Below are 23,738 nucleotides of genomic sequence, written 5' to 3'. Positions count from 1 at the left end.
GCCTCTCTGCTAGGGTGAGGGGGTGGGGGGCTGTGCCATGGGCCTGGGGCTGGCACCTATGGATAGATCTAGCCTTGGTGGGCTGTGGTTTGCAGGGCTCCACAACTGCACTGCTGAATCTCTCATGTGGCTTTGCAGGTCCTGGCAGATGATCTGGATCAGGGAGCAAATGGGCAGGTGACTTATGCCATCAACCAGTCCCTGCCAATGACAGGCTTGTACCACATCGATCCTCAGACTGGCACTATCACTACTGCCGCCATCCTGGACAGGGAGATCTGGTCCCAGACCCGGTGAGTAGAGCCAGACTAACTTGTGCCACAGATATGAGAGGGGCATAGCTGTGGAGCAGCATCCCCAAGGGTGCGCAGGATACTCCGCTACTTGGTGCTGCCCAAAGCCCTCAGCCCTGTCTGTAAAAAGTTTTTGCCAAACAGCAGGAACTTAGGCTTAGTGTTGACACAGGGAGCAAATGGTATCAAAGGCATGACAGATGGCCATGAGATGAGTCACTGCTCTGTTCAGACTGGTCTCTGCAAATCTGAGACGACTGTGAGGGGGGCAGTGGACTCTTCTCAGTGACTGCATCCATTCCCTTTCCTGCCTGCTTAATCCAGACCACATATGCTCAGTCCCTTCCCACTCCCACACATTGCATTATTCTGCCCTGCCACACACACACACACTCCAGGCACTGTGCACTGCCCTGAACCCTCTTGCAAGTCCTCCTGCATTCAGCACAGGTCCTCTGGGCCCCTCACCATGTGCACACACTCTAGACATCATCCAGCCAGTCTAGCCACATGTATATAAGATAATGGCAAACACTACACACAATGAGTTTAAGTCTTCCCCTACTCTTTTACACATGCATGGTTCAGATGCAAGGAACAACTTCTGCCACCCCACCTAGGCTATGTTCTCTTCCCCGTATGCATGCTCCAATGGCTACATGTCTCTCTCCCCTCTTCCCAGGCATGGGAAGGCCTAGGGCATTCATTCCATTCACATACCCATCACCATTCCACAAAGAGGCTCCATGCATTCCCCAACACCCAGATATGCTCCAAATGCCTGTCTCCCTGCACCCCACAACATGCTCTGCCTGCATCACCTCCCACATACATTCTAGACACCTGCCCCTTGCACAGACTGAAAATGCTACGGGTGCATCCACTACCTCCCCTTGCAAAAGCCTCCAGCCATGCATGCACCTTTTGTCCCATGTGCCCATGCCAGGGCTGTGCATGAATCCACTGCCCACTACATGCTCCAAACACTTGTGCCCACATTCACTGGCTGCTCGTATGTTCCAGGTGCTGGACACAAACCCACTGCCCTCCAAACATGCCTCTCAGATGCGCATCCATCTGCTGCCCTGCCCCACCATACTCTCAATGTACACACATCCACTGCCCCACACATGCACTCCAGATGCTCTGCACATATCCATTGCCCCAGACACTCCAGATGCTGTGCGCAGTTCCATTACCACATGTACACACTCCAACCCTGTGCACACATGCAGTACCTCCCCGACAGGTTCCAGATGCTGTGCATGCATGCATTGTTACCTCACAAATATGGCCACATGTCTGTGAACCTTGTGCTGTGCCTTTGTGCTTGCCTACAGTTTGGTGGTAACAGCAATGGACAGAGGGACGCCGCCTCTTGTGGGCTCTGCCACGCTGACTGTTGTGGTGATGGACATCAATGACAATAGCCCCACCATCCCGTTTCCCTGGGAGGTGCGGGTCCCAGAGAGTAAGTGCAGCTCAGCCCCATGAGGTAATGCATCACCAATGGCAAGAGCTGAGGCGTGATGGACACCTGTGGGTCGAGGAGAAGCCTCCAGAGAGGCCTGTCCATTCCCTTGCCAAGGGCTGGCTTGTGCTGACCCACTGGCTGAGCTCCTCCTGAGCTCTTCAGCACTGCCCCGTCTGTGACAGCCTGGGGCTGGGGGTTGTACAGACCCTATGCTGCAGCTGTGTCCTGAGGGAACCAGCTGAATTCCCAACTCATCCCTGGCCCCTGCCCGCACTGTAGGCTCTCTGGCTGCACACACCTGCCCTGCCTACTCTCTGCCCTCGCCCTGTGTGCCCTGTGCCTGTGCCAGCCTTGACCTGCCCTGCCTAGCTCCTTCAACACCTTCCCCTTCGCCCCTAGCATCTTCCCCTTGTCCCCGGTGCTCAGGCTCTGGACTGAGCTGGTTTCCCACCACGTGAGCCAGGTCTTCTCCGAGGAGATGGGGCTGCTTGCTCATGCCTCGCCTCTCCACAGACACGCTGCTGGGCACCCAGATAGCCCAGCTGACCGGAAATGATGTGGATTCAGGCCCCACGCTCTCCTACACGCTCATGCTGGATGGTGATGCCGTGGGCACATTCAGTGTGCTACGGTATGGGGGACGCATTGCCCTGACAGGGCCACTGGACTACGAACAGCGCAGCCACTACATCCTCACCCTGCGTGCCTCTGACACCCGCCATGAGACCGAGGCCAACCTCACCGTCGTTGTGGAGGATGTGAATGACAATGCACCGACTTTCAGCCAGGGCTTCTATCAGGTACTGTGCACACAGGTGTGCCAGGCAGTGTGGGCCATCCTGCACAAGCCCCTCTGCTGCTCCTGCCTGGCTCATCTGGCCTTACGAGGCACAGAGACCCCCTTGAGGATGGGTATGAACCCATCCTGGCCCCTCTCTTCCTGGGCTCCCATCCACATCCTGACACCCTTTGTGCTGTCATTGTGGCGTGGACAGGAAGCTGAAACCAGGCACGTAGCACTGGGATCAGCAACTGCAGGCCTGCATAGCTGCATGCTGGAATAGGTGGGAACAATGGGAAGGCTAGAAGTGGTGGGAGATGGGTCACAACCTGGACAAGTGTTTCTGGCGAGACCTGGCCTGGGGCCCCATAGGCAGATCACTGGATGAAAGCTGACTTGTGCAATGTGCTGCATCTCTGGACCAGAGATGCAAGAAGCTGGAAAGCCACAGAAATGCTTGAAGGTTGTGAGCACAGACCAATGGAACTGTCTACCTGCTGTTTGGCACACCAAAAAGACAAGAGCTGTTTTGATTTGTGTAAAATACCTTTTGTGGAGAAAATATCAGCTATTAAGAGTTCTTCAGAACAGCAGAGCAAAGTAGAGAAAAGGATCGGTAACTGGATGCTGAAGCTGGTTGGGAGTCACACTAACAAGGCTAGGAGCTGTGCATGTGGGCCAGGCCCCCTCAGTGTGCCAGCCGTGGCCCTGGTGCAGAGGTGGGGAAGGCCCTGGCCAGCAATGAGCTGGGCTACCTTGGCTATTGCTGCCCTGGCCAGCCTCAGACCTTCTCCCAGCCCTGCTGGCTAGCTACAGGCAAGGGGGAACAGGTGCCTGCATGGGAGACCCGGTGCTGACTGGGGCTTCCTCCTCTTCCAGGTGACGTTGCCGGAGCACACGCCTGCAGGCAGCATCATTCTCACCGTAAGCGCAACCGACCCAGACTCGGGGAGCAACGGGGATGTCACCTTCCACCTGGCTGTGCCCAGCCCTGATATCGCCATCGACCCCAGCAATGGTGCGTGGGGCTGGCTGCTGTGCGGGGCCCATCTTGTGGGTTGCTCTGACAGTGCCTGCAGAGGCAGGTGCCCCCATGCTGGCCCAGGCTCAGCCCCTCACCAGGTCACTGTCTGGGGTGGCCAGTGAGGCAGACATGGTGGTGTGGCCATCGAGCACTCCCACTGCAGCGTGCTGGATGCCTGTTCCTCCAGCGAATAACCCTAACACTCTTTCCAGCTCCCTGTTGGCCCCCATGCTGACTCTGGCTTTGTGCCCTCACAGGGACCCTCTTCACCATCCGGCAAGTGGAATTCAACGCCAGCCAGCCCACCCTGGACCTGGTGGTGGAGGCCCGTGACTGTGGCTCTCCCAGCCTCTCATCCTGGGCCACAGTGCAGCTCCAGGTGCTGGATGTGAATGACCACAGCCCCAGCTTCCAGGTGTCACGCTACAATGCCAGCGTCCCTGAGGACCTACGCCCAGGAACCACCGTGCTGACACTAGAGGCAGGTGACGCCGACCTCTCCCGGGAGAATGCTGGCTTCGACTACACCATCGTCAGTGGCAATGGCGGCAATGCCTTCCAGGTGGAGAGCCGGGTGGCCTGGGCCGGGGGGCATCTCCGCATGCAGGGTGCCTTGGTGCTTGTGGAGCCTTTAGACTTTGAGGCCATCCCAGTCTACAACCTCACTGTGGCGGCCTCGGACCGGGGCCTGCCACAGCGCAGCACCACGGTGCCTGTGCTCATCACCGTGCGGGATGTCAACGACAACCCACCCGTGTTCACCCGAGCCGAGTACCGCACAGCAGTGAGTGAGAGCGCACCCCCTGGCACAGAGCTGCTGCGCGTGGTGGCCCATGATGCTGACTCAGGGCCTCGCGGCCACGTTCACTACACCATCAGCTCAGGTGACCAGCATGGGCTCTTCCAGCTTCACGAGAGCACGGGGGCCCTGTGCCTGGCTCGGCCCCTGGACCGGGAGGCCCAGGCACTGCACGCACTCGTGGTGCAGGCCACAGATGTGCCAGGCGGGCACTTTGCGCTGGTACCTGTAACCATTGAGGTGAAGGACGTCAACGATAACAAGCCGTACTTCCCGGTGGAGGTCCTGAGTGCCAGCATGCGGGAGAACCTGCCTCCTGGCACACTGGTCACCACACTGCGTGCCATTGACGCAGACACTGGTGTCTTTGGGGAACTGCGGTACACAGTGCTGGAGCAGCCAGTGGGGGAGCCCGGCATGGCGGAGGGCCGGGATGCCTTCTCCGTCAACAGCAGCTCTGGGGAGCTGCGCTCCCGACTTACCTTTGACTACGAACGAGCCAAAGCCTTCCAGCTCCTAGTCAGGGCCACTGATGCTGGCAATGCCTCTGCCACGGTGACCGTGCGGGTGCTGGTGACAGGGGAGGATGAATATGATCCCATCTTCCTGAGCCCCTCCTTCAACTTCGAGGTCCCTGAGGGCGCCCGCAAAGGGCAGAGCATTGGGCGGGTGCTGGCAACAGATGAGGACGAGGGGGCTGACGGCGTCGTACTGTACTCCCTGGCAAAGCCCTCACCGTACTTTGCCATCAACCAAACCACAGGCACCATCTACCTGCGTGTGGACAGCCAGCCCCAGGCCGGGGCCGGGCGCGCCAAGAGGGAGCCACGCGAGATGAGCCTGGAGGTGCAGGCGCGCAGCCCCCTGCCTGCCTCCCGTTCGGCCTCTGCGCAGGTCACCATCGACGTCACGCACACCTCCTTCGGCCTTGCTCCGGACCTCAACCTGCTGCTGGTAGCCGTGGCTGCCTCGCTGGGGGTTGTGGTGGTGCTGGCTGCTGTGGCCATTGTGCTGGCACTGGTCCGCTCTCGTCACCGCCGGGGCCGCGAGAAGCCAGAGGGGGATGGGCCACTGGGCCGCGTGCAGAGCGGCTCCCTGCAGAAGCTTGGCCGCGAGGAGCCGGCGCTTCCCGGGAGTGAGCACATTTACCACCAGGCCCTGCCGGGGTATGGCGGTGAGCCGGCAGGGCCCTACACGCGGGGCGGCTCGCTGGACCCCTCGCACTCCAGCGGCCGAGGCTCCGCCGAAGCCGCTGAGGACGATGAGATCCGGATGATCAACGAGTACCCACGCGTGGCCAGCATCACATCCTCCATGCAGGAGCACATCTCTGCCCGCGGCCCTGACTCCGGCATCCAGCAAGACGCCGACCAGCTCTCCGACATCTCCTGCGAGCCAGCTGCCCTGGAGAGCACCCAGTGGTTCAAGAGCAAGAAGGGCTCCGGGCTGCTGCTGCCAGGTCCTCCCCCGCAGCTGTACCGCGAGGATGGGGGAGGCAGCGCCTTCCTCGGCGTACGCTGTGGCCTCAGCGTCTCCTCCCAGCCCCAGGACTATGCCTTCCCGGAGGATGGCAAGCCCTCTGTGGAGGGCTCGCTCACCGCCATCGTGGCCAGTGATGAGGAGCTCCGCGGCAGCTACAACTGGGATTACCTGCTGAACTGGTGCCCCCAGTTCCAGCCGCTGGCCAGCGTCTTCACAGAGATTGCCCGCCTCAAGGATGAGAGCTCCCTGCGCAAGCCCTTCCCGACCAAGCCCAAGGCAGAGCCCAAGCCCCGCATCGACCCTCCACCCCTCATCACCTCAGTGGCCCACCCGGGTGCCAAGTCTGTGCCCCCCAAGCCACCGGCGGGCAGGACCTTCCCCCACCCATCATCCCTGCGCCGCTCACCCATCAGCCATGAGGGCTCCATCTCGTCCTCAGCCATGTCACCCAGCTTCTCCCCCTCGCTGTCCCCGCTGGCCGCCCGCTCCCCCGTGGTCTCGCCCTTTGGCATCTCACAGGGGCCTTCTGCCTCCGCCATCAGTGCCGAGCACTCGCTGGAGCCCCCCGAGGAGGCCGAGCTCAGGATTTAGACCTGGGCCCGTGGACTCCTCTGCCCCACCCCGCAGCCGTGGAGTCAGGAGCGGGGCCAAGCCCAGGGCTGCTCTGCATGGGTGCTAATCCTGCTCTCCCAGCACCTTGCCTGGCCCAGGGCCCCCATGGGCTGTGGGTTCCTGTGTCCTTTGGGGCTGCTGGCTCCTGTCACTCCCCATGGTCTGGCAGATTCAGTGCTGGTTTTGATGCCCTATGGACTGCTGATCCTACTGCCAGCACCCCAGGGCGATGGTTCCTTGTACTGCTCATGGTGTCTCAGATCGGCGCCTGGCAGGATGGTGCTTCATGGTACTCTGTGCTCTGAGAGAGGCTGGGAGCAGACGGGTGCTCCCTGCCCTGCTGGGCTGGGGTACTGCAGACTGCAGACCCTGCCCTTCCCTGGCCACTTACCCAAGCCACGCAGCAGCCTGGGTGCAGCAGGACACTGAGCCATCCCCGCTGGCCCCTTCCCTGCAGGAGCTCACAGGGCTGGGGAGGAATGCTACCAGGGCAGGGATGCACTGCTCAGCAGGCACAACTACAGCAGCCTGCCAGACTGCCCATGCTGCCTGCGGGGACGGGGATGGCTGAACCTGCTTCCTGACAGTGAGGGAAGACCCATCCCAGGCCAAGCTGGAGTGGGAGGAGAAGGCAGTGCCCGCTTTCTGCTTGCCTATCCATGGCTGGTGGGGGGAAAGGGGATCCTTTGGGGTCTCTCGAGCCCTTCCACCTCCCACCACTGCATGTGAGCCTTTTAAGGGATCTCCTTCCCAGATCTGCTGGAGAGCCCTGTTCCTCAGGGCCTGGGCTGGGAGGCAGGTGCCCTGCTCAGCATGGGAGCCCCATTCCTGGAGAAGCTGCTCCCCCAGCCAGGTACCTGTCTGGGCTGTGGGCTGGCTGGGGCACTGGACATGGACACTGCCCAGGCACCAGGCAGGCTGTGCGGTGGGGCTGGCAGGAGCAGCAGCTTAAGAGCTGCAGCAGAGCTGTCCCCGAGACAGCCTGGCCCCAGGAAAGGGAGCAATGTGGCTGCTCAGCAACACAAGCCAGTGACCTCCTCCCGCTCTATCTGCCCCCAGGCCTAGTGGCCAGCCTGCCGCTGCAGGGGAGCAGGTGGGAGGGGGTGCCCCAAGAAGCCACATGGCTTGAAGCTGGCATGGTGGCAGCCACCATGTTATCTTACAGCCACTGGGTGGGACACTGGGCAGCTGGCCTCCCCCAGGGCCCTGCAGTGCAACATGCTCACCAGGACAGTGTGGGCCACCAGGGACACCTCCAAAATGTGGGTAGGTGCCAGAACCCCCAGCCCCTCGGCCCCAGCCCTCTGTGCAGGGGCTGCTCTGCACCACGCCATGCTCATGCCATGTTGTAAGCATGGGATAGAGCCACACTTCAATGGGGCTGGTCCCCATCCTCACTCCAGCACCACTCACACAGCCGGCCTCGCAGCTGGTGTCATGCTCACTGGGGACAGCCCCCACCCAGTGCTCGCCCCACAGCCCATGGCTGCTCATGGTGGAGCAGGCACACATCGCATGGCCCTGTGCCCTGGGAGTGCAGTCCTAGGGCCTGGCACTGCGGCCCTGGATGCTCATGGTCACTGTGACCCACACACAGACATGGGTGCAGAGTGAGGGCCAGGAACAGGGCACGTGGAGCACCGTGGCGGCCATAAATATACAGTCAGCCTGGGCGTGAGCATGTTTGTGGTGTCAGGGAGGACACCCAGCCATCTGAGAAGGGGGTCTGGGGGAATTTCCTTCCTATCGCACTCTTCCTAGACCCACTCTGTAGCCTCAGCCCGAAGCATGTCAGCACCATGGCTGCAACCCTAGCCCCAAATGTTTTATCACAGCAGCCAAAACCCGTCACTTTTGCCCACTTCCTCCCCATTTCCCACTAAGAACCATCTCTGACTGCAGCCCGATCTCTGTCATTGTCTCAGCCCTAAACCTCCCCCTTTGTGCCACAGGTCCCAGCCCAGCCTGTACTGTGGGTGTCCCCACGCCGCAGGCACAGTGCTGCACCCTGGTCCCCACAATGCACACGGGAGTGGGTCCCTGGTGCCAGCAGCCCTGGTAGCTGTCCTGGGCCCAAGGCAGCAACACAGGACAGGGATCTGCAGCAGCAATGGTGGCACCAAGGGGGCTGCAAGGCCATGCCTGCACTGCCTGGGAACCACAGAGGACCCAAGGAGGCTCTGGGAGGGGAGGATAGGTTCTGCCTCACTCAACACAGGGACAGCCCATGGAGGCTCTTGGGGCAGGCACCCCTTGTCCCTTCTCTCCTGTCCTGCTCATGGGCTGTCCTGCTCATGGGCACTGTGGGGAGCACGCCAAGGGTGCCATGTGCTCCCTGAGCCCTGCGCAGGCCAGGGTGGCCAAGCAGCCCTGCTCCCCCCTGCATGTTTGGGACGGGACACAGACGGGTCACCCCCCTGCATGTTTGGGACGGGACACAGACGGGTCACCCCCCTGCACGCCACATAGAAGGGCACACGGCAGCCCCACTTTGGTCGGGGCGGTGGGGTGGTGTGGGGACACAGCCATGGGCTGCTGAGCCCAGCCAGGAGCCGAGCCTCCAGTTATTTATTTTTACACATTGTACTACAATTCCTGTTTTCTACTTTGTTTGTACCTTTTGTATCGTGTCTCGCTGAGCTGCATGTATTGGGCGCTGCTCATCGGCCTGCACACTGGGCCGTTCCAGCACAGCCTGGACCCAAGTGCCAACTTCTCAAAGAAATGCCTTAATAAACCACACTTGTTTGTACAGAGATGGACATCATCACTGCTGCTCTGGGCTTGCATTGTGCTGGCACCGTGGCCCCGCTGGGTGCTGGGGAGAAGCACCAGCAGGGGTGGCAGGCAGGAGACAGACCTGAGGCATGGTGGGGCTCAGCACATGGCTTGGCTGCCGGCAACGTGCCATGGGCCACAGGCACCTGGGTAGGACCTGTACCCTGCACTTGGCTCTGGGCAGCTCCTTGGGTGGGAGAGCTGGGACTAGCTTGGGCGTGTGGGCTGTGCTGTGGCCGCTTCTGGCCTCTGGGGCAGACACTGTCAGCTCCACGCAGCCCTGCTGCCTGGCCACAGCTGCCTGCCTCCTGGCCTTAGCAATAGGTCAGGCCAGCACATGAGGTGCAGGTATTTCAGCCTGAGCACAGCACTGTGGGCCTGGCCTGGGTGCCCCTGACTCCTCCAGTGGCACATGGCGTGCCTGCACATGTCCTGGCAGTGCTGCACATGCGGCCCTGGCTTGGCTGTTGCCCTGGCCAGGCCACCGGCACCCATGTGCATGACTACATCATGCAAGTCCCTTCTATGAGAGGCTGCTGATCCAGCATGTGAGGCTGCCCCAGTGCCATGGCCCCAGGTCTAACCAGTAGTGAGTTTGAGCATGTCTTCCCAACAGGCACACACACAAACACAGGTGTACAAGACACATCTATATGTGTGTACACAGCTGGCCATACAGGGCAACACAGATAGACACAAACAGCACCAACAGCCTCATCCTGCTCCCCTCACTGGCTGATGAAGCTCTCCAGCTGATGAAGCTGATGGAGCTCTCCAGTAGCTGGGCTCAGACACACAGTCTGCCCAGTAGGTGCCCCCAGATTCCCAGTCTCCCCAGTTGCTGACACCTAGGCATATGAGTCCCTGAGGCCACAGCCCCACTCCAGCTGCTACAGACTCCCCCCCCATTACAGACACCAACACATGCAGAGACCCACACACTGTGGATCCCTGTGGTAAGTGGGCTTAGAAAATCAGTCTACCCAGTAGGCTTGCCTTTGGATCTCCGCACCTCCTGTTGCCTAACACACAGACACAGAGAGGAACACAAGTGGTTCTCAGTTGATCTCCAGACCCTCTGGTTTCTCTGGCAGTTGGCTAGGACTCCCCCAATCCCTCCGGCAGCCTTCTCCCCTGTGGTGTGTGTCCGTGTGTCCGTCCCCCCCAACCCCTGCTCTCGCTGCCCTACCTCCCAGGCTGCTTCACCTACTCACTGCCTAGTCTGGATTGCTATTTGCTAGCAATGGCACACTCACTCATGCACCTATACTCACTCTCTCCGGTTGCTGGCACCATGGGCACACTGGCCCTGTGACCTGTGATATGACTCCACACACATCTGACACACACACATGCACATAGAATAGAGTCCCCCTGATCCAAGAAAATAGTTAGAAATTGAGTTTAAGACAACAGGACAGACTGCGCAGTCATCAGATGCAGGACATGGCCAGACAAATGTACTGACCATCAATCCATTTACATGTGGCCAGCCACTTTTATCCCTTTTTCCCTGTTTTCCGATTTTTTGTTCCTCCCCAAACCACCTTGATCCCTCTCTTTCCTCACCTTTTAGTTCCTCTGCTAAATATCCCATAAGTCATCTTGCGCAATCCTAAAATGCTTTGCATTTTGCCTCTCATAATGTGTCTCATACTCCTAGGCAGTGCCCCTGCGGACTGCGGCATGACTGGGAGAGCAGCTCCCATTCAACTCATTCTGATGGGTGCCACCCTCAGACCATGGGGTTGATCATGAGCCAGTGACAGCCTGGCCAGAGCTGGGGAAGGGTGTCCCCTTCTCTGACTGGGTTATTTGGGTTCCTCTGCCTGCCACTGTTTCTCTGTGCTACTTTAGCACATAACCTAACACCTTCCAGCTCCCTGACCGGTAGCAACGGCAATGCCAGTGCATGCCAGGCATGCTCACTGCTCTGTGGCTGAGACTAAGGGGGTCTTTGGCCAGCAGGAAGGACCTTGATGTTACTGTTCTCGCCTGGCATTGCCTGACCTCAGGTAATCCTGACTGTCCAGAGGAGGGGGCACACTTGCCTCCATCTGCAGGAACAGTACACAAGCATACCTGGGGCGAGAAGAGCTCCACCCAGGACACCTTGGCAGCTTCACTGGATGCGCAGGCTCTCTTGTCCCCTGCCTGCTGCAGACCAGCTAGTCAGACTAGCAGCAGATGCTTGTTAGAGTAATTAGCTCTGTCAGGGCAACCTAATCCTTGCTGGCCAGACAGATCCAGGAAATAATCTCCTGCAAATCTCATCCCACTTAAAGTCCTGCCCAAAGCTGTAACCAGCTGGACAGCTGGGTGGGCTGCAGCTCTCTGGCAGCACACACTGCCCAGCACCCCAGGCCCCCAGCCAACATGCGTCAAGGCTGAGCAGCGGCGAGTCCCTCCAGGCTACAGCTGTAGCTGCTGGGTTGGTGCCACACAGGCTGGGGTGGCTGGCTGGGTCTGGGGCAGCAGGGAACCAGGAACGGGAAGGTGGGCCACCCCATATGTGGTGAGGGTTGGGACACAGGAAGGGCTGCGTGCCCAGGTACAGGACGAGGAAGCAGCAAGGGCTGCATAGCTGGGAGCGCAGTGCAGCAGATTAGGAACAGCCAGATGTGGCCTGGTGCATGGACTGCACTCTGCCCTGCAGCTGCTCATTCTGGTGCCGTCAGGGCCCCACACACCTCCTTGCACATCCCGAGTCTTTGTTTCCTCACACGGTCCTGGGAAGGGGCAGCTCCCAGGGCCACCTCCAGCTGGACAGACCCATGCTTCAGCACTACCCTCGCACATAGGACAGGTGACTCCCAGCCCCGATAGGCAGCTACCTCCGCGTGGTTCAGGAGCCTTCCTGTGGCACAGCAGAAAGCTCTTCCCACCAACGAGGCTGGGGGGATGGGGCTTGGCTGGGTGTGAGGGGATGCTGGGCTGTTCCCTCTAAACCTTCTCTGCTGCACCGGGCCCCGTGTCCCGTGTCCCCTGGCCCCCAACCCACCATGACCGGCCCTTTCCCTTGTGTTCCCTGGCCACGGTCTCCCCCCACACAGCTCCCCTGCTTGCCGCCCCAGCCCCGCAGGGTGCAACTGCACAGCTTCAGGCAGGCAACCAGCTCCAGCTGCTGCAAACCACACAGTGCCGCATGTGTGGAAAGTCCTCATGTGCTTCCAATTGCAGGGACCAGAAGTGCCCTAGGGCTTCGCGCAGACACTCACGCTATGGGCAGCACCCACAGAGGAGTGCTGGTGTCCCGCGAGGAATGGGGATGGAGCAGTGGGTTCCTAAAATACACAAGAACTAGCTTCAAGGTGGCACGGGAGGTACCTTGGAGGCCAGACAGGGGCTTGGGTGAGCCTGAGGAACGTGGGCTGAGGTCCCAGCATCAATGGGATGCTGAATGGGATTCTGTGATCCAGAAAGATACTCATTAAGGCCCACTGGGTCTCCTGGCTGCCTCCCTTCACCCAAAGGGTGCAGGGCCAAAGGTCTGCAGCAGACACTGCCTGCCTGGGCAAGTGGCATCTCTACCTCTCAGCTGCACACATGGCGCAGCTGGAAAAGCACTGCCTGCGCAGCAGGGCTAAAAGCAGGAAGGAGAACAGCGGGACTGCTACAGCCCTGGCCTTTCCTAGGAAAGGACCTTCACCTACCCTGCAACAATCTAAGCATCAGCTCACTTCTTTAGTGATGCCTCATGCTGCTACTGAGGCAAGAGAGATCCTCTGGGCCTCTCTTCCCCTGGCAGCTGCTGCTCCGGACAGCCACAGTGCAGCTCTGGCGTGGGAGACATGGCAGCCTGGGCCAGGCAGGTGGTTTTCCCATTGTCCGTCTCTTCCTGCCTTGGACTCTGCTCTGCAGAAGCAGGAAAGCAACTGGGAACTGCTGGAGCCACGGTATGCAGCATGTCTGTGCATGTGACCACGGCTGGGACAAGGACCAGGCTAGCTGAGCCAAACTGGCCCAGGGCAGATGGGGTGACAGCACCCTCGGCCTCACCAGCCACCTCCAGAACACCCCCTCAAGTACTGCCCTTGGGCCCACAGGCAGGGGGACAAGCTCCATGGTGTCTGAGGCATCATTTCCGGAGCTGCCTTGCAAAAATTGCTTGAACCTTCCACAACCCTGAGATCTGCAAGTATAATAATACCACTTTTGTGATCCTAATTAGGAGAGCTCCCAGTGTGGGAACGAGTATCTGAGAGAACAAGCACAGGAAGCAGAGAGCTGCAGCTCAGCAGCTGTGGGAGCCAAGTGGCTGCCTGTGACAGTGCCAGCTGGACGGCAGGCTGCACTAGTCGCTGGGTGGCGCAGCATGGACATGACTCCTGCCGCATGGCCCATCACCACCCTGCAGCCCACTCCCACGACCAAGCAAGGACATGTGCTCATAGTCCCCTGAGCCTCCTCCGCACCCCTATCCCTCCGTGCTCCTGACTGACCAAGACACCCAGTGCCCACAGCTTCCCCACGTCCCTCCACGCAGCCCATGTGAACGCCAGCAGGGCCAGGCAAGGGCAGCCTTGGACATGCAGGGTATGCAGACGTGCTCTGCCACCGACTCCATGCCTCCTAGCTCTTGCTAGGACTCACTGGTGATGCCCAGCCTCTGCGCACAGAGGACAACCTGGGCACTCACGCCCTGGGCTGCAGCCTGCTCATACAGCTTACCACCCCAAGCCCTGGGGTAGGCACAGAGGAGCAGGCCCCAACAGGAGCTCAGACCTTCAAGTCGCTTCCCTGCGGCCACCCCTCGGAGCACGGTTCCAGCAAGGTGCCAGCCTCATGGAACGGGGACCTCCAGCCCTACGCTCTCTGTGCGGGCCCTGCTGCTCCTGAGAACCCTCCCTTGCAGAAGCTGCTTCCCCCAACAAACATCCCATCCCTGGTAGGGGTGCTGGGCAGGACCCCTGCCCCTCCCCAGCTGGCCCCCAGCCTGGGCTCCTCAGCCCAGTCCCGCATGGGACCCCTGCCCCCCAGCCCAGGAGCCGCACGGGATCACCAGCCCTACATGGACTCCTGCCCCACCCAGCCCGCGACCCCTACATGGACCCTCGGCCCAGGGCAGCAGCCATGGCTGCATCTCCTGCCCGGGCCGTCCCACCACGCTGCTGCACCCCGGGCTGCCGCGGTAACGGCTCCGCGACGCTCTGGCAGGCGGCCGGGAGAGGGACGGGAAGATCGGGGCGGGGCAGCACGGACCGGACCGCGCCGGGAGGCGGCCAGTGCCGTGCCCGGGCAGCCTGTCTGGGCCGCCAGCAAGCGGCCTTCCGTGACCAGAGCCCGCCGCGGGCCTGGCGGCGCGGCCCCCCAGCGAGTCGCCGGGAGGATGGGCTGGCACCGGTCCCGGTGCTCTCGGCCACGGTAATGCCCCCGGTCCCGGTCCCGGTCCCGGTCCCGGTCTGGCGGCCGCGGCCTGCAGCCCCGAGGGGCTCACACGCCCGGACCGCCGTGACTGACGGGTATAGTCCCTGCCCACCACGTGACCGTGGCTTCGGCCTCGTCATGTGACCGGGAATCATGCGCCCCCATACGTGATCGGGGCACTGCGGCGGGAGGCGGCGGGATGGCGCGGGGGTAACGGGGACCGGGGGGGCCGAGGGCTCGGGGGGGGGGTCAGGCGGGGCTCCCCGGCCCAGGGGTGACGGGGGGTCGGGCGGGGCTCCCCGGCCCGGGGGGGGCGGGGGCTCGGGACGACAGGCAAGGCACCTGGCAGTCTCCGGGTTTCCTCTGGTGCGGCCGGTGGCCCCGGCGCCGCGCCGGTGCCCGCTCTCCCCTGACCGCCTGTTGCAGGTGCGGGGAGGTCCCCGCCGTGTTGGCGCTGTGTGCAGCTGCCTGGAGCTGCGCCGCGGGCCTGGCCCTGGAGCGGGACCAGCAGTTCCGGTAGGTGCCGGGGTCGGTGGGACAGGACGGGGTGCCGGTGCCCGCCTGCCGCTCACAGCGTGCCCGCAGCGTGCCCCCTGGCTGGACCCATACCGGCCGCGTGAACCCCGGCCACGAAGTGCAGCTGACCTTCGCCCTCCGGCAACGAGGCACGGGCCGCCTTGCCCGGCTCGTCAATGCCGTCTCAGACCCCCACTCGCCACGATATGGTAATGGCTGTGCGCCTGAGCCCTGCTGGGTCCCATCAGGCCCTGCAAGCAGGGTGCTCTGACCCTCTCTGTGCCTCACAGGCCAGTACCTGTCCCTGGAGCAGGTGCAGGACCTTGTTGAGCCGACCCCAGCCACACTTATGGCTGTGCTGAAGTGGCTGCAAGGCCATGGTGTTGAGAACTGCAGGAGCGTTATCACCCTCGATTTCCTGGAGTGCTGCATGCCAGCGAGGTGAGCCCTGGGTGGGGCTGGGCCCCACTGTGGTGGCCGTTCCATTCCCACAAAGACAGGAGAAGCCAGACCCTGCCCCTGCCTGCTGCACCTTCCCCTTCCCCAGGGCACTGCAATGCAGGCCGGGTGATGGAGGGCTGAGCCTCATTTCTGCCTGGGCTTGTGAGGGCTCTGCAGCCAAGAGCTGGCTGCCTGTGTGCCTGGTCCTGGTGCTGGGGGGAGTCACAGCCGGTGACCTGGAGTACTGGAAACAAGACGTCCATATCCGTTGGGTGCTTGGGCCAGCCCCGCACCTCCTCTTGCCTTCTGTGGGGCCGCAGAGTCCCCGCTGGAGGACTGGGGATAGAGTTACAGGGGACCCTGCAGCGTCAGAGCACTGGTTCAGTTTGGTGATGGGAACTGGTCAGGTACGGAAGGTGGTCTTTGCTTTACAAGGTCAGCTGTGCTGGTGGGAAGTGAAGCTCACCCCTGACTCATCCCAGCAGCAGGCAGAGTGGAAGGGCAGAGAATGGGCATGCTGCTGGACAGGCGCGCTGACGGCTGTCCCCACGGCGCGAATCCTCGTGCGGTGGCTCTCCTTGTGTTGCAGCATGGCCGAGCGCCTCCTGCCAGGGGCTGAGTTCCACCGCTACGTGAAGGGCCAGCGCAGTGTTGTGCGCTCCCCGCTTCCCTACGCTGTCCCTGAGGAGCTGGCTGAGCACCTTGACTTTGGTACGTCCTACACGGGGGAGCTGAGGCTGCCCAGAGCTCTCACTGCCCCGGGTGCGGGTGGGAGGTTAAGCGTTGAGCAGCCAGGACTAGCCATCTCGGTGTCCCAGAGGACAGTGTGGCAGGCCCCCCAGCCATGGTCCCAGCTGCCCCTAGACCTCCCTGAGGAGCTTTGTGCATAGGATATAGATGCCCCATCCCTGGAAACATTCAAGGTCAGGTTGGATGGGGCTCTGAGCAACCTGATCTAGTGGAAGATGTCCCTGCTCATGGCAGGGGGGTTGGACTAGATGACCTTTAAAGGTCCCTTCCAAACCATTATTCTATGATGTGGACAGGCAGCATCCAAAGTAAGTGTTTCTTACTGGTACTCTTGGGCCTGGATGCTCAGTGCGGAGAGTTCAGGTGCAGCCTGTCTCTGTGGACATGCAGCTGCTTCTGAGGTGGAAAAGCTCCCTTCTGTGAGTCCCTTTTGTGTGGGTCCCACGGCCGTTCCACAAGGAAAGCAGAAGGGGTGCCAAGCTGTGGTAGTGGCCTGGCAGTGGGGAGCCTGAGCTGTGCAGCCTGGGAATATCTGTGAGGACTGGCGAGGAAGCCGAGGGAGTACTTCCCCACCTCCTGTGTAGCACTCGGGGCAGGTGCTGCAGGGGATGGGCTCCCCCAAGCCCTGCTGCAGGCCGGCCCTCTCTAGGGTGCGAAGCCTGAGTAAGGATGGTGAAGGGGGAGCCAAGGGGCCATAATACTGTCCTCCCAGAGCTCTGGGCCCTAACAGCTGCTTCTTTTCCTGCTTGCTTGCACACCAGTGGGTGGCCTGCACCGGTTCCCTGCGGAGAGAAAGGTGGTCAGCAGAGCCTGGGCCAAGAAGGAAACGGAGCCAAGGCAGCACCATGGAGGGAGAGCGGCTTTCCACCTGGGCGTGACACCTTCCATCATTCGTAAGAGATACAACATGACAGGAGGAGACATCGGGCTACTGCCAAACAACAGCCAGGCCTGTGCCCAGGTAACTGGTGGAGCCGGTCCAGGTCAGAGGCCCATAGGCCATGGGAATTCCACACATTGTTGCGTCTCCAACATTTTGCTGCTCTGGTGGTCCCAGGACAGCTGTGGGTATTCCTCAAGCGGCTAGTGGGAGCACCCGGTGGGCTAGCATTTCACAGACCCATACTGGGCCAACTTTCTAAATCAGGAGAAAAAACTGACCTTGTTTTTTCAAGAGAAAACGAGAACAAACTTGTCCACTCCTTGTCCCCCCAGTTCTTGGAACAGTATTTCCACCAGGCTGACCTGGCTGAGTTTATGCAGCTCTTTGGCAGCAGCTTTGGCCACCGCTCTCAGGTTGACCAAGTGGTTGGGCACCAGGGCAAGGGCAAGGCTGGGCTGGAGGCCAGTCTGGACGTGGAATACATCATGAGCACGGGTGCCAACATCTCCACGTGGGTCTTCAGCAACGCAGGTACTGGTCCCCCTCCAGAGTTGCCCTGTGACTGCTTCCATGCATCCCACTTGCTGTAGCACCAACACACCTGCCTGCTGTTAAGGGAAACACTTGCTCTCTGCATAAAAAATGGCTGTACTGAGTCTATCTGGCATCTGTCAAAGGGGAACGCCTGGAGGGGCGTCCACGAACAGCACATGGCTGTGGCTGTGGTATGTGGCTGTGGTATATCCCCAGAATGCTTTCCCAGCTACTATGGGCACGTACCTTGTGGGCTTCCAAATTTGGAGCTGTTGTCGGTTTCTAATAGCTCTTAGGGAAGTCATCTTCCATTGATTTCTGTAGTTGCTTTTGAGCCCATGTGAACTTTCAGCATCCAGAGTATCCTGTAACAGGGACTTCCATGCCTTAACTACACAATGTAAAGCAGTCACCCCACTCTGCTGCCTTTCCATGGAGGGAGAGCGCAGCAACTGTGTCTTTTTACTTTTTTCCTGCTTCTTTGGGGTTGAAGCTGATCTCGCCCATGAATCTACCAGTAGAGTGAATAAAGGAGAGTAAGGCAATTTGAGAAAACAAGGTTGCAAAACAGCCTGCACAAACGTGACTACAGTGCTGTAGGACAAAGTGTGATCTGTCCCAGATCAGAAACTGGCTGAACAGGAGACGGAACGCCCTTAGGACTACCAGCTCTGTCTTCCTGATGGTGAAGGCGGGCACAGCTGTGCGTTAACTTCCACCTCCTCCGTGCAGTTAGTGGTGTGGAAAGGGTGCAGAGACAGGCAGTTACATGAGCAACTGAGAGTGAGAAGGGGTGGCTGGGGCCCTGCTCTCCCCACCTCATGGAGAGGGATGAGGGACCTTGACAGATGGAGGTGGAGAGTACATCAAACTGCTCTGGGACCCACTGTTAGGGGTAGGGGGGCCAAGGCTTGGCTGAGTCTCAGAAGGGCTGTGTGGCTGTCTGGATGCCAAGGGTGACTGCAGCCCTGCGACAGGTGCTCAGAGGAGTGGATGAGTGTAGACCCCCTGCTCTGGGGATCAGGGTGACCCTCTCACCAGAGCCACTGGCAGAGCTGGAGCCTGGGGCCATCCACCGTGACAATCCCCGAGATCAGCCGTGCTGCCAGCAAGAGCTCACGGGAGAGCTCTAAACCAGCTGTGCTGCGGATCTGCTCTCTGTAGGCAGGGCAGGAGCTGGAGGGCTCAGCTCCTGGTGCTGGTGGTGCTGTTGAGGCATGGTCCCCCCCTATGCTATCCCCCGCTTTCCCTCAAGCCTGGTGTCCTAGGAGGAGCTGAACCTGCAGCTTCAGGGTTGTCTCTGCAGGGAGGCATGAGAGCCAGGAGCCCTTCCTGGCCTGGCTGCTCCTGCTCAGCAATATGTCATCGCTGCCTTGGGTGCACTCCGTGAGCTATGGGGATGATGAGGACAGCCTGTCACTAGCCTACATGGAGCGTGTAAACGTGGAGTTCATGAAGGCAGCTGCCCGGGGCTTGACCATCCTGTTTGCCTCAGGTGCGTGCTGTTGCTGGCCCGGTGCAGGTGCATCAGAGGGTCCCAGCACTGTGGGGAACCTCCATGCTGAACACCGAACGGGGACACTCTGCCCCTGCACAGCCAGGATCCCCTGCCTGGGAATCCCAGCCTGGGAGGTGGAGAGAGCCCTTCCCCCAGGTCACTTCTGGGAGCATTTGGTGGACGATGAGCAGCTCGGATGCTGCTGGACTACCCCATCCATCTCTGTTGGCAGGTGACGATGGCGCTGGGTGCAGAAGGGTGCCCGGTGGGAACCATACTTTCCGGCCCAGCTTTCCAGCCTCAAGGTAGATGAGGGAGGTGAACGTGGGTCCTGTGGAGATGTGAGGCTCTGCGCAGAGCCGGCTGCTGCAGCTCGCCCACAGCCAGGGCCAGCTGCTGCTGGCACTTCAAGCCCTGGCCTGTGGCTGGCTACTGCCTCGAGCTGGTTTTGAGCCCCTTTGGGGGACTCCTGAGGGTCAGCCCCAGCAGCATGCCTGGGGTCGCTCACAGGCCTCAGAGCTGGGGGAACCTGTGCAGCTCCTCGGGAGGGGGCTGGTACATGGGATGCCACTGAGGCCCCAGGCAGTCGTGTGCCCACCCGCAGTGCCCACCTCTCCCCCCAGTCCCTACGTCACCACCGTGGGTGGAACGTCCTTCAAGAACCCCTTCCTGGTGACCGCAGAGGTGACGGACTACATTAGTGGGGGGGGCTTCAGCAACGTCTTCCCCATGCCCGATTACCAGGTGAGGAGGCGCCTGCTCTGCGGGACCCAGGGGCTGCGGCTGGGGCCGGGGGGCTGCATGGCACGTGGGGGGGTGACTATGGGCGGTGGTGGGCACAAGCAGCCCCGGGGCTGGGCTGCAGGCCAGGGGAAGGAGGGGCAGAGGGGTGAGCAAGGGCAGGTTCCGCTGCCAGGCGTCCCGCTCCTTATCTTGTGCTCTCCCCAGGCTGCTGCAGTCGGGCGTTTCTTGCGCTCGGCCTCGAAGCTGCCTCCCAGCTCCTACTACAACAGCAGCGGCCGTGCCTACCCCGACCTGTCTGCCCTCTCCGACAACTACTGGGTGGTGACAAACCGCATCCCGCTGCCCTGGGTGTCGGGGACGTCGGTAAGGAGGACAGCCCCGTGCCGGTCCGCGGTGGCCGAGCTGCCGGGCGCTGAGGTGCTCGTGCCTCCGGCAGGCGTCCACGCCCGTGGTGGGGGGCATGGTGGCACTCATCAACGACCGGCGCCTGCAGCGGGGGCTCGCGCCCCTGGGCTTCCTCAACCCCGCGCTCTACCAGCTGCAGGAGCGGGGGCACGATGCTGCGCTCTACGACGTGAGCTGGGCAGGGGGCCGGGGGGCCGGGGCGCCTGTCCCGGGTGCCCCGGAGCGGCTGGGCTGGCGCCGATGGGTGCTGGTGGGGAAGCCTGGGGCTGCCGCTCCCGAGGCCGTGCCTGGGGCGGGGCGGGGCCGACAGCGTCCTGCTGGGGGGCGGCTGGGGGGTGCTGGTGCTGCCTTCCCGCGGGAGGTGTGGCCGGGGGCCGTCTCCACAGCGTTCCCGCGGGCTGCGTGGGGCAGGGTCCCCTTGCGCTGCTGGCGGTGTTTGGGGGGGGTCCCTGTGCTGCACAGGGGCGTGTGTCCTGAGGTGGATCCGCTGCTGGCTGGGGAGGGGGCGGCCCTTGCCCCGGGGGTGTCCCGAGGGTTCCCACGCCCTCCCACGGGGCGTGTTCCCGGGGGTTCCTGTCCCACCGTGGGCTGGGGGGGGGGGAAGGGGTCCTGTTCCCCTACTGGGCGTTTGGGGGGGAGGGGGTCCCTGAGTCCTCCCAGGGGCTGGGGGGGGAGGGGAGGGGCTGTTCCCCGCGGGCCGGGCGCCGGCCGCCGCGGCGGGGCCGGCCCGGCCGTGCTGAGGCGTGTCCCCGCAGGTCACGCAGGGCTGCCACCTCTCCTGCCTGGACGGCACCGTGCAGGGACAGGGCTTCTGCGCCGGCCCCGCCTGGGACCCCGTCACCGGCTGGGGCACCCCCAACTTCCCCCGCCTCCTGCGGGCGCTGCTGCCGCCCTGACCCGCCCACGCCGGGACGCCGGGGGGCGGGGCCGGGGGCGGGGCCACCGCGGGCCCGCGCCGTGGCGGGAGGTGCCGGCGCCAATAAAGCCGCGGGGCCCTGCCCCTGCTGTCTCCGTCTGTGCCGCGCGGCGCCGCTGGGGGGCGCGCGGGGCCGCGGGCTGCGCGGGGCGGGGCGCGGCGAGCGGCGGGGCCAGTGGGGCGGCGCGCCGTGCGCAGGCGCGGGGGAGGTGGCGCCCGGTGTCGCGCGGCGGCGGGCGATGAGCGGCAGCGCCGAGGCCGACCCCGCGCCCGCGGCCCCGGCCGCTCCGGCGCCGCCCGCCCCCGCGCCCGCGCCCGCCGCCGACAACAAGCCCAGCCCGGCCGCCGGCGGCAGCGGCGTTCCCGGGGCGCCCCCGGGCGCGGTGGGCGGTGCGGCGCGGGGAGCCGAGGGCGGCGCGGCTGGCGGGAGGGGCCCCGGTGAGCGCAGGGGTGGCGGGCCGGAAGGGCCGGGGCACGGGGCTGCTCGGCGCCGGGGGGGGAGGGGGCTGCGGGGGGAGGGGGCTGGGCGGGGCCCGGCTGGGGGCGGTGGACCGGGGCCGCGGGCGCCTGGGGTCCCCGGGGGCCGCGAGTGGGGGCCCCAGGGGACGGCACCCGCGCACAGGGGGTTCCCGCGGGGCGGGCGGACCGTGAGCGCGCCCCGAGCTCGGGCACCGAGCCGGTCCGTCTGTGTAGTCCGGAGCTGCCTGGGGCTGCGGGGCGCCGTGACCGCGGGGGTCCCGGGTGCTGGCTCGTGGGGGACTGGGGTCCCGGCAGGTGGGGGGCCGGGGCCGCACCGGGGGACAGCTGCCCGCTGAGCGCCCTGTGCCCGCAGTGCCCGTCTCTGCAGCAGTGGCTGCCGCTCCCCCTGAAGGGGCTATGTCCAATGGGGTCTACGTGCCACCCAGTGCGGCCAACGGGGACGTGAAGCCGGTGGTCTCCACGACGCCGCTGGTGGACTTCCTCATGCAGCTGGAGGACTACACGCCTACGGTACATGGGATGCGCTGGGGGCAGGCTGCGCGCAGTGACGGGCTGCCTCCGGGAAGCAGAGTTCCTCCAACTTTTCTCTTGTACAGATCCCAGATGCTGTCACGGGCTATTACCTCAACAGAGCAGGATTCGAGGCCTCTGATCCACGCATGTAAGTGGCAGCAGGTGTGGTAGAGTGTGGCCTCAAGGACCCCACATGGGGTCTGATAGCTGGGGGCCCCAACAGAACTTCCGTGATCCCAGTCATACTCTGTGCTGTCTGTCTGAAATTATCCCTTCTCTTTCTCTGCTGGGTAGCATTCGTTTGATCTCTTTGGCTGCGCAGAAGTTTATTTCTGACATTGCTAATGATGCGCTGCAGCACTGCAAGATGAAGGGAACAGCCTCAGGCAGCTCCCGCAATAAGAGCAAGGTGAGAGAAGGACAGAATGGCTGCTCGGATGAGGGGAAACGTCCTCTCCTGGGGCTGTAGCAAGCTAAACTTGCTGCTATTGACTGCGGGGATGTGGGTTGTAGAGTGTCTTAAACGTGTCGTGCTCCTGAACGGTCAGCACGCTTACTAATAAGCTAGGGCTCTGCTGGTAGAAAAAGGACGCTGGCGGGAAGATGAGGTGGGCAGTGGAATGCGTGGAATATGCTTTGATGGCTTCACAGACATGTGTGAGTAGCCACACCTCATCACAGCGAGGGCCATCTAGCCCTGCGTCCTCCGACAGCGACCAAAACTCAACATGCTTGGGGAAAAAAGTAAATGGGGAGCAAGCGTGTAGCCATAGTTTCTGGGAATTCTCCCAGTCATTTTCTGTTTGCGGCTTGGGGGCCTCATGAAGCCAATGTAATTTATAGCGTTGAGTAACGCTCAGTATCTTTCTGTCCATCGAGCAGCTGAGGGCACACAGCAAACAAAATGTGCAGTACTTAATAGCTGGTTAATGCCCCAAACCTGGTCTGCAGCTGCTTCTGGGAATTGTGCACACGCAGGTCACCAGAGCTTGTAGGGGAAAAATCCTAAACCCACAAGATTTTGAGGAGTGCCTGGCAGCTTAGATTGTCCTTGCTGTGACTGATGCTACTCCTTGTCCCTTCAGGATAAGAAGTACACGCTGACCATGGAAGACCTGACACCAGCACTTGCAGAATATGGCATCAATGTGAAAAAGCCACATTACTTCACGTAAAGACTGAGGGATTGTCACTGGGAACTTTTTTAGGGTCGCTTCTGTGCCATTAAACAGCTGGGTAGTTTTTGTGGAAAGGCATCTTGTGTCCTGCCCATGCGCTAATGCCTGGCCTACAAGTAAAACAGCAGACGAGCAGGCCTGCTAGGGCTTGTTCTCACTACACCAACAGAAGTTGGTCCCCTGCCTTTGACAGGCCAGTGCAGGGAGGGGTTGGTTGCAGGGCTCGCAACTGGTGGATTATAGTTGCACCTTCTGCCATTCCTAGGAGGG

General features: G+C 61.9%; 3 protein-coding genes across 9 annotated transcripts in view; all 3 read left to right on the top strand.

Moving 5' to 3' along the window:
* DCHS1 (dachsous cadherin-related 1) overlaps window positions 1-8,888 on the top strand; it is a 91,507-nt gene extending 82,619 nt beyond the window's left edge. For all 6 annotated transcript variants that reach the window (XM_075491477.1, XM_075491473.1, XM_075491478.1 and 3 more), the window contains 5 exons: window positions 139-293; window positions 1,634-1,764; window positions 2,281-2,567; window positions 3,428-3,566; window positions 3,830-8,888. In XM_075491477.1, coding sequence (XP_075347592.1) covers window positions 139-293; window positions 1,634-1,764; window positions 2,281-2,567; window positions 3,428-3,566; window positions 3,830-6,444 — 3,327 coding nt within the window. In that variant the 3' untranslated portion in view covers window positions 6,445-8,888. The remainder of the gene's footprint in view (window positions 1-138; window positions 294-1,633; window positions 1,765-2,280; window positions 2,568-3,427; window positions 3,567-3,829) is intronic.
* Window positions 8,889-14,463: 5,575 nt separating this feature from the next.
* TPP1 (tripeptidyl peptidase 1) lies at window positions 14,464-21,381 on the top strand. 2 transcript variants are annotated; one of them, XM_075491468.1, is made up of 13 exons: window positions 14,464-14,705; window positions 15,037-15,126; window positions 15,196-15,335; window positions 15,417-15,567; window positions 16,157-16,278; window positions 17,079-17,278; window positions 17,533-17,731; window positions 19,041-19,229; window positions 19,465-19,537; window positions 19,856-19,976; window positions 20,181-20,339; window positions 20,413-20,550; window positions 21,137-21,381. In XM_075491468.1, exons 1-13 carry the CDS (start codon window positions 14,611-14,613, stop codon window positions 21,275-21,277), a joined length of 1,818 nt encoding a protein of 605 aa, XP_075347583.1. In that variant the 5' UTR covers window positions 14,464-14,610; the 3' UTR covers window positions 21,278-21,381. The 2 variants fall into 2 exon arrangements, with proteins under 2 accessions (XP_075347583.1, XP_075347584.1); XM_075491469.1 differs by lacking the exon at window positions 14,464-14,705 and adding an exon at window positions 14,772-14,820.
* A 124-nt stretch (window positions 21,382-21,505) lies between these two features.
* TAF10 (TATA-box binding protein associated factor 10) lies at window positions 21,506-23,542 on the top strand. The gene is made up of 5 exons (XM_075491472.1): window positions 21,506-21,735; window positions 22,130-22,287; window positions 22,374-22,438; window positions 22,585-22,699; window positions 23,376-23,542. Exons 1-5 carry the CDS (start codon window positions 21,537-21,539, stop codon window positions 23,463-23,465), a joined length of 627 nt encoding a protein of 208 aa, XP_075347587.1. The 5' UTR covers window positions 21,506-21,536; the 3' UTR covers window positions 23,466-23,542.
* Window positions 23,543-23,738: the final 196 nt, after the last annotated feature.

This window comes from Mycteria americana, chromosome 1 (assembly GCF_035582795.1).
Source record: "Mycteria americana isolate JAX WOST 10 ecotype Jacksonville Zoo and Gardens chromosome 1, USCA_MyAme_1.0, whole genome shotgun sequence".
Taxonomy (NCBI): Eukaryota; Metazoa; Chordata; class Aves; order Ciconiiformes; family Ciconiidae; genus Mycteria; species Mycteria americana.
The sequence above is the reverse complement of the archived record's forward strand: the minus strand, read 5'-3'. Positions and strand labels throughout refer to the sequence as shown.